General features: G+C 41.5%; 1 protein-coding gene across 1 annotated transcript in view; it reads left to right on the top strand.

Annotated features, from left to right (window-relative positions):
* Positions 1-2,448: 2,448 nt before the first annotated feature.
* col28a2a (collagen, type XXVIII, alpha 2a) overlaps positions 2,449-11,556 on the top strand; it is a 94,024-nt gene continuing 84,916 nt past the window's right edge. Inside the window, exons 1-4 of the mRNA XM_059966058.1 lie at positions 2,449-2,566; positions 3,147-3,299; positions 3,687-4,255; positions 9,844-9,864. Of these exons, the coding sequence (XP_059822041.1) occupies positions 3,152-3,299; positions 3,687-4,255; positions 9,844-9,864 (738 nt within the window). The 5' untranslated portion in view covers positions 2,449-2,566; positions 3,147-3,151. The remainder of the gene's footprint in view (positions 2,567-3,146; positions 3,300-3,686; positions 4,256-9,843; positions 9,865-11,556) is intronic.

Below are 11,556 nucleotides of genomic sequence, written 5' to 3'. Positions count from 1 at the left end.
TTCAATCAGATCCCCTCTCATCCTTCTAAATTCCAGTGTTTCAAGCCCAATCGCTCCAATCTTTCAACATATGACAGTCCCGCCATTCCGGGAATTAACCTTGTGAACCTGTGCTGCACTCCCTCAATAGCAAGAATGTCCTTCCTCAAATTTGGAGACCAAAACTGCACACAGTACTCCAGGTGGGGTCTCACCAGGGCCCTGTACAACTGCAGAAGGACCTCTTTACTCCTATACTCAATTCCTCTTGTTATAAAAGCCAGCATGCCATTAGCTTTCTTCACTGCCTGCTGTACCTGCATGCTTGCTTTCATTGACTGATGTACAAGAACACCTAGATCTCATTGTACTTCCCCTTTTCCTAACTTGACTCCATTTAGATAGTAATCTGCCTTCCTTTTCTTGCCACCAAAGTGGATAACCTCACATTTATCCACATTAAACTGCATCTGCCATACATTTGCCCACTCACCCAACCTGTCCGTCACCCTGCATTCTCATAACATCCTCCTGACATTTCACATTGCCACCCAGCTTTGTGTCATCAGCAAATTTGCTAATGTTACTTTTAATCCCTTCATCTAAATCATTAATGTATATTGTAAACAGCTGCGGTCCCAGCACCGAACCTTGCGGTACCCCACTGGTCACAGCCTGCCATTCCAAAAGGGACCTGTTAATCACTACTCTCTATTTCCTGTCAGCCAGCCAATTTACAATCCATGTCAGTACTCTGCCCCCAGTACCATGTGCCCTAATTTTGCCCACTAATCTCCTATGTGGGACTTTATCAAAAGCTTTCTGGAAGTCCAGCTACACTACATCCACTGACTCTCCCTTGTCCATTTTCATAGTTACATCCTCAAAAAACTCCAGAAGATTAGTCAAGCATGATTTTCCCTTCATAAATCCATGCTGACTCGGACTGATCCTTCTACTGCTATCCAAATGTGTCGTAATTTCCTCTTTTATAATTGACTCCAGCATCTTTCCCACCACTGACGTCAGGCTAACCGGTCTATAATTAATCTTCTTGGAAAGGTATATTACTTTTGATGGATCATTTCTTTAATGGAGGTTGAAATTAATCATTTTATAAAGTAGAAAATAAATATCAAGCATCTCAAATTTTACAAGAAAACCAACATGCTAAAAGAGGCCAACAGCTTCTTCTGAGGAAGTGATGTCTCAAGAAATGAAAATCATTACAAGTTTCTGCCGAAAGCATCACCCAGCCAGTTGCTCCTCGGGTAGGGTGAACATTTCCCAGGCTTGCACAAATTTGCAATAGCAGCTCCTGAGTTACACTTCAAACTTGTCACAGAAAACTTACTCTAGCAATCCGCAAGTCGGTGCTCGTGATTGTTATTAAAGATTGTCAATCAGCCCCTCCAGTTCAGGTAGAAAATAATTATAAGCCTAATGCCTCATTCATCAAGTTACAGTCCAATCCAGGAGACGGTAAAAACAACGCTGTCACATTTTCTTACTCCAGTATTTAATCCCACTCTACATTTTTCATTTAATATTTCATTTGATTCAACCTCTGTTTAATTCCTTTCTCAAATTACTTTTAGCTTCATAAATCTTACTGCTTAAGGAAACAAACTATGTGCACCAATGACGAATGGCAGGTTGTCCCTCTTCAGCCTAAACTTTATAGCAAACATTAACATTTTAAAAATAATTGTGCAGGAGCAAGTCTAACAGTGGTCTCGCTCTCACTGTGTCTTGTCTCAGCTAAGTTTACCTCACCTGCTGTGTCTGCTTGCTTTTCTCTTCGGAGGCAAGGTAGTATTTGTTACTCGTCGATAATTACCCTCCGGAAAGTGACTAGGGACCACTTCACGTAATTTGGTATACTCTCCAGTGTACAGGAGTCGTTAGAAGATCAAAAATAACGTGCACGTTACTTTACATGCAGCTTGTAGTTCCGGGTAGAACTGCGGTTATAGGGTACCCAGGTACTAAGGTTCAAAGATGTAACCGCTTATTCGTGCAGGAAATGTTGGTTCCTTTGGATGGATAATCTAAAGTAAAAGCCCTTAAGATTCTGAGATTAGTATCCAACTTTTTTATTGTCCCTCCAATCAAGCATTGCTCTTTTTTTGGAAAGAGGCACTGGATTTGTGCACCTATTTATTTAGCGTCTTATAGAGTGCTTTTGCATCTTATGTGGATTTTGCTCGTTAATTCGTAGCTGGGCGATAATTTTATTCATTGAATGGGATTATGCAGGTATCATAAATTCACTTTCACGAAACCTGTATCTTTTATATTTCAAACATCCAGAAACTTTCCTCTTTTTTTTCCAAATTAGATTACCGTTCCTCGCAGCAGCCAATTGTCTTCGCCATTCCAGGACCATCCTCGGGCTGTCCCGCCTACGTTTATGAAGCGAGTTTAAATATTTGAATTGAAAAGCGGCAGAATTCCCAGAGAATAAATTGGACGGCCCTCGACACTCTGCGGTATTTACTCCGTTGGTGCCTGCGTTGCATTTCAGTCCGGTGGAGACAGAAGTTTAGTCGAGGATACAGGTGCTTGCGGCAGAATCTTCCATCTGGTAATATGTAAATCCAACTTTTATGTCAAATTTGCAGCAACCCTTCCCACCCACCTGGCTTCAGCTACCACCTTCGAGCTTGCCCTCCTTCGCCTCTCCCCACCTTTTTATTCCGGCATCTTCTCCCCCCTCCCCAATCCTTTCCAGACTCGATGAAGCGTCTCGGCCCGAAACATGGACTGTTTATTCATTTTCATAGATGCTGCCTGACCCGCTGAGTTCCTTCAGCATTTTGTGCGCGTTCGCCACTTAGGTTGTCCACTTTCTAAAACTATTGATCTGCCAGCGTGTTTTCATCACTCTGTATATTCTATAGTTCCATTTAATATCAGAGAAATGTATACGATATACATCCTGAAATTCTGGTTCTTCGCAAGAATCCTGTTTGCTTTATCAACTTAATACAATTCTGTACCCAAAGCAGACAAAGTTTACCTCAGATGTTTAATCCATTATTGTGGCAAACTGCAAATTACAAAACAAGACACGCCACCATTTTGTAAATACTCTGACAGACATGTATTCGAGAAAATTGTTAATAGTTGTTATAACACGCTTAAATAGAGATGTATTCTGACAGGAAGAATGAAAGCGTTCTATCAGTTCTGGTGGCTACTAGGCTGGGCAAGATACGTTTTGTCACAAGACTACGAAGAACGTGGCGACGGAAATTTAATCAGAAAACAGAAAATTAAATATCTCTCGGCTAAACCACCTGGCGAAAATGAACAAGGTAATGTTAGATTTTTGTTGTAACTTTGTGCCCATTTGGCATGTACTTGCTGCTTACTACCCAACTTTCCTCGTTAGTGACTCCTACGTTATATGTTTGCCTGTGAAGTAGGCATGGGGTAAAATAATGATCAGAGAATTTCTCTTCACACACCCGCTCCCGACGCAATGCAGACACTAAGCGTCGTTTCATTATCTGAGGCGCTTCAAAGTAGAACAACCTGCTGGTGATGTTTTGTCTTAACCTTGCGCACTTCTATGAGGGAAAATATTCGGCCGGTTTATTTTTGTTTCTTTTCACCGCACGCTTATACCTTGTAAATCCAGGAACTGAATATGATAAGAGCTTTCAAAAATCAATGACTGTCTTTCTCTCCCACCTGTTCAGAGGAGGACTGTACTTTGGAGGTCGCCTTTCTCTTGGACAGTTCGGAGAGCGCCAAGGACTATAACCACAACCGCGAGAAGAGCTTCGTGTTGGACTTCGTGGACCGGCTTCAGCAGCTGCGGGTGTCGAGCGGCCGGCGGCTGGTGCCCAGAGTGGCGCTTCTGCAGTACTCCAGCACGGTGCTCATTGAGCAGACCTTCCGCGACTGGAGCGGCGCGGCCGCCTTCAGAGCCCGCGTCGCGCCCATTGGTTACATCGGCCATGGCACTTACACCACATATGCCATCACCAACCTGACCCAGCTCTACCTGAACGAAGCAGTCGCGGGCAGCGTCCGGGTGGCCGTGCTCATGACCGACGGCGTGGATCACCCCAGGAACCCGGACATCTACGCGGCCACGGCAGAGGCCAAGAACCAAGGCATAAAGTTCTTCACGGTGGGCATGTCGCCCGTGGCCACCGAGCCGCCCAACGCGGGCAAGCTGCGCCTGCTGGCCAGCGCGCCCGCTTCCCGCTTCGTTCACAACCTGCAAGACCAGAGCGCCTTGGGGAAGCTGTTACTGGAAGTGGTAAGGGCAATGGACTCCAAAGTGTAGCATCTCCATGTCAATCTTACAACTCGATCTCACACACGCATTTGAACTCAATGTATAAGGATCTTCACTTTTACTCTTCTTCCAATTTCACTCGCTGTTGCCTTCAAATGGAAGCAATGCCCTGTCATCCCGAGTGTTTGCTACTGGGAGCACTACGTTGACATTATCCCCTGGGTTTAATGGCGACAGCTTGTTACAAATGAGTTTTTTTTTAACCCGGGGTCGAACAACGTGGTGCTTCCATTTCCAATAGTAGAACGGAGAGTCGTATCCCTCCTCATGTGGGTAGGTTGGAGTTGTCACAGTGTTTCAGACGGGCAGTTAAGCCCATTTAGGCTCCCATTCATACACGTTTCCCTGACATTTACAAATCACTTCCTCTGATGTTTAATTTCAATTTGGAAACATTTTGAGATTCCGCGTATCGCCTTTTTAAATATGTTACGTGTGTGTTGGTTCGCAATTTAAGCAATCAGGCTTCGGCATTTTTACGTCGCCCAGAAATACATTGCGATAGGGGAGTTCTTTAACAAACTTTTGTATTATTTGTTAGAGAAATGGGGAGGTTTTTGTTATTCTTTATTGTTTGAACCAACTCGAATGCTGTTGTGTCTGTGAACAACTTCATATCAATTAAATAAAAGCACACACGCGGGAGATGGCCTAAACCGGTATATTCAAGTTGCAATGAGAAACAACAATGCGCATGCGCAGACAACGGCCCAGTGCTTGGGTTGGGGGGGGGGGGGTTACTATTCTAAAAGAAATAGATCCGTACATTTAAAATTCCACTTTGTCAACACCTCATGGGTTAAGTAGAGAGACACGTTGCCAAACATGCTCTGACACATTACACAATGAGAATGCTAAAGAGCTGTAGATATTAGTTTGAGCACTACACATCTATTATGTCAAACCTGCAGAAGTTTTCCTTGTGTTTGGAAAGCAAATAACAAGCTATGGATCAGCACTTAATTAATAAGATGTAGAAAGCAATTGCTAGTCACTCTATTTTGTTCATGCTACGTTCTGTGCAAGATGTGGCCAATTTCACTCAAATTTATTCACACCAATGGTTGAAGTAATTATGGACCTTTAATTTGAAGCCATTTGACTCATTTATGTGGGTAGTTAGACAGCAGGATGTAAGTGGTAGGGAAGAGATGGGAGTTATTCGTAGGCCTATGAACAATTTCCTGAGCCAGAGAGAGATCTGTGGAATTCATTGCCAAAGGTGGACATTGAGGCCAAGTCTTTAGGTTTAGTTTTTAAAGACCAACAGAAGGCAACTAAAAAGCCATAAGGAACAGATGAAACATGAAGTTAAGTTAGCCAATAATATCAAAGAGGATACCAGAAGATTTATATATATATATAAACAAAAAAAAAAGGCAAGAGTAGATATTGGACCGCTGGAAAATGACACTAGAGTTAGTAATGGGAAACAAGGAAATGTCAGACATACTGAATAAGTTCAGTACTGTAAAAAAAGTCTTATGCAGATATATATAGCCAGGGTGACTAAGACTTTCGCACAGTACTGTATTTGTCAATGTGGAGCATAGAGCGAGTTTGTAAATCTGGTGGGAGCAAAGGGTATTGGGACTGGCGAGGGTGGAGAGCTATAGGAGTAATGTAGGATAGGTGTCAGAGAAGGAGTGCTGGGGAGGGGGGGTGGAATGGTGTGGGTGCAGACACATCCAGCCCTGAAACACCAGACAAAGTCATTTGATACCAAACAATTCATTTATTGATCAATACAGATTCTCTCTTTGGTGCTACCCGCTCCCTCCCCTTTCCCTTCCACTTTTCCCAACCATGATTCCTTTCCCTGCCCCCTTCCCACTCCCAGTTCACAATAGAGACCCATATCAGAATCAGATTTATCATCATTCACCTATGTTATGAATTGTTTTTGTGGTAGCAGTACAGTGCAATACATAAAATTGCTACAGTACTGTGCAAAAGTCTTAGGAACCATAGCTGTATAAATGTACCTAAGACTTTTGCACAATACTGTATCCTGCATCACTCTTCACTGTGGAAGACATGAGTAGTATGCTGAAAGCTCAGGAGTGTCAGGGGGCAAACGTGAGTGCAGTTACTATTACTAGGGAAAAGGCACTTGGGAAGCTGGAAGGTTTGAAGGTAGATAAGTCACCGGACCAGATGGACTACACCCTAGCATTCTGAAGGAGTATCTGAAGAGATTGTGGGAGCATTAGTAAAGATCTTTAAAGAATCACTAGATTCACTCCACTCTTCAAGAAGGGAAGGAGGCAGCAGAAAGGAAACTATTGACCAGTTAGTCTGACCTCAGTGGTTGGGAAGATGTGGGAGTAGATTAGTGAGGATGATGTCTCAGGGTACTTGAAGGCACGTGATAAAATAGGCCGTAGTCAGCATTCCTCAAGGGAAAATCTTCACTGACAAATCTGTTGGAATTCTTTGAAGAAATAACAAGTAGGATAGACAAAGGAGAATCAGTGGATGTTGTGTGCTTGGATTTCAGAAGACCTTTGACAAGGTGCCACACATGAGACTGCGTAGCAAGATAAGAGCCCATGATATTACTGGAAAGGTATTAGCATGGACAGAGCATTGGCTGATTGACAGGAGGTAAAGAGTGGGAATAGAGGGAGCTTTTCTCATTTGCCGCCGGTGACTAGTGGTGCTCTGCAGGGGTCAGTGATAGGACCACTGTTTTTCTTACGCTGTATGTTGATGATTTGGATGACAGAATTAATGGCTTTGTAGCCAAGTTTGCAGATGATACAAAAATAGATGGAAGGGCAGATGGTGTTGCGAAGCAGGAAGGCTGCAAAAGGACTTGGACGGATAAGGAGAATTGGCAAAGAGGTGGTAGATGGAATACAGTTTCAGGAAGTGTATGGTCATCCACTTTGGTAGAAGAAATATGAGTGTACACTATCTTCTAAAAGTGGACAAAATTCAAAAGTCTGAAACTCTAAGGGACTTGGAAGTCCTTGGGCAGAATTTCCTGAAGTTTAACTTTGAGGATGAGTTGGTGGTGAGGAAGGCAAATGCAATGTTAGCATTCATTTCAAGAGGTCTTGAATATAAAAGCAGAGATGCCATGTTGAGACTTTATAAAGCACTGGAGAGGCATCATTTGGAGTATTGTGAGCAGTTTTAGGCCCCTTGTTTAAGGAAGGAGGTGCTGATATTGGAGAGGGTTCAAAATAAGTTCACAAAAGTGCTTCCAGGAATGAAAGGTTCATTGTATGAGGAGCTTCTGATGGTTCTAGGCTGATGCTCAATGGAGTTTAGAAGAATGATGGGGATCTCATTGAAACCTATTGAATGTCATGAGGTCTAGACAGAGTGGATGTGGCGATAGAGAGGAAACTTCCTGTAGTGAGAGAGTCTAGATCCAGAGATCCAGAGATCTAGATCACTACCTCAAAAAAGAGGGACGTCTATTTAGAATGGACCTGAGGAAGAATTACTTAAGCCGGAGAATGGTGAATCTGTGGAATTCATTGTCACAGGTGGCTGTGGAGGAGGCCAGGTCATTGGATATATTTAAAGTGGAGGTGGATAGATTCTTGATAAGTCAGAGTGAAAGGCTATGGAGAGAAGGCAGGAGAATGGGATTGAGAGGGAAATGGATCAGCCTTGATCAAACAGCAGAGAAGACATGATGGGCCAAATGGCCTAAGTCTGCACCTATGTCTTATGGTCATATTTAAAGCAGAGGGTGTCAAAGGTTATTAGACAAATAAAGAACAGATAAATATTTGAGAGGTAAAAATAAAGTGTCAAGGTTAAATAGTGGAGGATACTTGATGAGCAGAATAGCCTAACACTGCTCCTGCCTTCTGGTCTAATATTTTCCTTGAAGGGTCAGCAGAGTGGCACTATAAATAAGTAAATTCGAGAAAAATTATTTCTTTAGTCAACGTTTCATGCAAAAGTATGGATGCATTCATTTCAAACTGGTAGTCTATTATTGTTCCCCCAATTGGGAAGTCCAAAACTTGAATGGTTGCACAATCAGTACAAGGCATCTTCCTTCTTGGACCCTTCAGTCACTTGCTAATGGCATCGTTTGAAAATCCAGTTGGAAAGATGAAAACAGATATTAGATTAGTGCTAGAAGCTATTATCATTACTTAGTAACTATCTCTATTTCCTTGTCTTCATTTTATTGTACAGAACAGTCAGCAAGATGCCTGTGACATATTGCCATAAATGTTTACAGATTATCCATAGTCCGTCAATAGTTGGTCCTCCAAATTGGGGCTTGCAAACACAAGATGAAATAGGCATGGAACTCAGATCACAACAAATAATTGCAAGAGACAGGAAAGAGGTAGGCCCAATTTTTCAGATACTGTCAGTCAGGAATCCATCACAGATTTCTTCCTAAAATGCAATAAATTATTTCATGAATCTTTTCCCTTATATCATTCAGAATTTTTAAATTTTTATTCTCAGAGGACAGTGACCATTTGGGTAAAGTAGACAAGTTGAAATATGGGCAGGTTTTTAAAATAAAAGCCAAATAAATGCAAGACATTGATGCTTGCTTCAGTCTAGGACTGTAGGATTGGTGCCTAGAATTAGAGGCCATAGTCTCTGGATTTAGGGATTTGCCACTTAGGGGAGAAAAGGAGGTATATCTCCAGGCTGAAGGTGTAAAACTTTGGAATTAATTGTTTCAATTATTCCACAGGTTTTCAGATAATGTATTTTTAAATGACACCGAAAACAAGTTTATTCAGTGGGATGCTCAGATTTGAATGATCTCTAATTGCAGTATTAGCTATTGGGTCAATTGAGAAGTTTGTTTTAGGCTGAAACTTTATACAAAGTTGCATTAAAATGGAAGTACTGTTCTCTTATTTTATTAACAAACGTAAAATTCAGACCATAATTCTTGATTCTGAGGATTGATCATATTTTATTGATTGACATTAGTTTACCGTTCCAATCTCCAATGGCACTATGCTTGCAGTAGATGTTAAATTACATGATGAGAAGTTATGGTAAGTCACAGTGATAACTCCCATCACTTTAGAAAAAGTAATGGAATTTATTTTGATTTGAGGTAATAATTTTACATTGGTAAAATTGAATCAGTTGTCCCTAAGATCAAATGCATTTGTCAAGAAAATCAAAGGAAATGTTGTTTTCTCGTTTCAGATTTGTGGGCTCCATAAACTAAGTTGCTACCAGACAATAGTTGTGCAGCAAAGTTTAAATCAAGACTAAACCAAATGGGCAGATTGGATTTGGATCTAATGGAAGATTTCACTGATGTTACAGACCATGGCACCTGTCTCATATTCTGCCCACCTTAACCTGCATTCTGGTAAAGGATTGAGAAAAAAGAAATTAAAAGTGAAATAAAACATTACAAGCCCAACTGACCACTTGTACACAGAGAGATGACTGATCCGAGATGGAGATACAACATCATAACCTCAATTCAAGCCCCTTAAGCATATCTGCCCACTAGGAGCCAAGGATCTCATGGCAAAATTCTATGATCCAATACTATTTAAGAAAGCTAATCTTGTGCTTTATCTTTTCAGGGAGAGCTGGTCAACGAAGGGGTAAGCATGATTTATTTCTTAAAGAAGCTTATTTGTGGATGCTGTCAATAGTATGGTTATGGTTTGGAAAACTGGACAATCTCAAATTAGCCTCAAAAAGCTGACACTTTTGTTTCTTATCCAAAATGTAATTTTTACCAAAATATATGATGTGTATTTGAACTCCGAAATATTTTTACAATTTCTGTGTTACATTTGGACAACATTGCTTCTATTGATCCTCACCTGAATTAGATTGAGTGATGATGATGATATAGAGTCATTCAGCATGGAAACAAGACCTTCTGCCCAAGAACTCACTGCCAACCACCATTTACACTAATCCTACAGTAATCCTATTCTATTCTCCCCACATTCCCATCGGCAGGCTGTACCACTTAGCTATGCATTAGGGCAACAAATAAAGGCTCCAGAATCTATCAGCCCATATGTTTGTGATGTGAGAGGACACCAGAGCACCCAGAGGAAATCGGTGCAGTTACAGGAGGATATACGCACTCACCAGAAATCGGGGATGAGCCTATGTCGCTGGGGCTGTGTGTCAGCCTCTCCACCAGCTACGACTGTACCTATGGGAGGTTGTAAAAAAAATCCTAACTGCTGATTTGTGTGATTGATTTCAGTAGTTTCACTCATGCCAAGTCAACCAGGTGCATGTTCAGTGGGTGGATTTCTCAGCTGAGAGCTTGGAAGTGTGCTGAAGTTCAGGCTTCCTTGTTAAACTCCTGAATAGCCAGCAGCAGGAAGGTTTCACTGCAACCTCTTTTCAGGAATTGCCAATCTATGGGCAACTGTTACAAAGAGATTATCAGGAATATTTGTCCCAGTAGCTTTTGTTGAGGAAAAATCTGTGAATATTCGATACAAATCAGCAGCAGATTTGGCATTAGCTGTCACATGTATGCGTCTCTACACTTGGCTACCCTTTGGGATATCTAAGTGTTTCCTTATGTTGCTCCTGAAAGGATAAACTCAGCAATATTTGATTCATTCCATCACCCCAATCAGCAGAAATATTTTCTCTGCCAATGAAGGGTCTCAGCCAGAAATGTTGACTATTTATCCCCATCCATAGATGCTGCCTGACCTGCTGAGCTCCTCCAGCACATTGTGTGTATTGCTCTTGAGTTCCAACATCTACAGTACCTCTTGTGTCTATATTTTCTCTCGTTGAGTTTGTCAGTTCCCTTAATGCTTTGAAATCTTTAAGCTCACACCTTAAACTTCTAAATTATAGTGAATACAACTCTAGATGTATAATCACCCCTTGAAACTTAACCAATGGACATGTTTTTAACTTAATAATATTTTCAGAACCTGATGCTTCTAGCAAGGCTAGCATTTATTGCCCACCCCTAAAGTCCAGTTTATGATGCTAATAGATCTATGCAGCATTCTTTTAAAAGGCAGTACATCTTCCCTGAGGCATAGTGGCAAGAACTGCTTGTTATATTCGTTTAGTCTGCCTGTTCAGTTAACCTGGTTGTAAGTTAATGCGTCTGCTTACATCTCTTACTGTGGTTGCAATCTTTGGGTCATCAATGCTTGTCCATCATATCATCTAATTCATTAACTGGTGCATAAAATTGTTGATGTTCCAAGATTGATCCTGTGTAATAGAACTTGTCACTTCCTGCCATGTGGTGTTTTTAACTTTAGTAAGAGATTCATAGTTTCCTTCTAGAATTCCAT

This window comes from Hypanus sabinus, chromosome 4, assembly GCF_030144855.1.
Source record: "Hypanus sabinus isolate sHypSab1 chromosome 4, sHypSab1.hap1, whole genome shotgun sequence".
In the NCBI taxonomy this organism is placed as follows: domain Eukaryota; kingdom Metazoa; phylum Chordata; class Chondrichthyes; order Myliobatiformes; family Dasyatidae; genus Hypanus; species Hypanus sabinus.
This window is presented reverse-complemented; position numbering and strand designations above follow the sequence as displayed.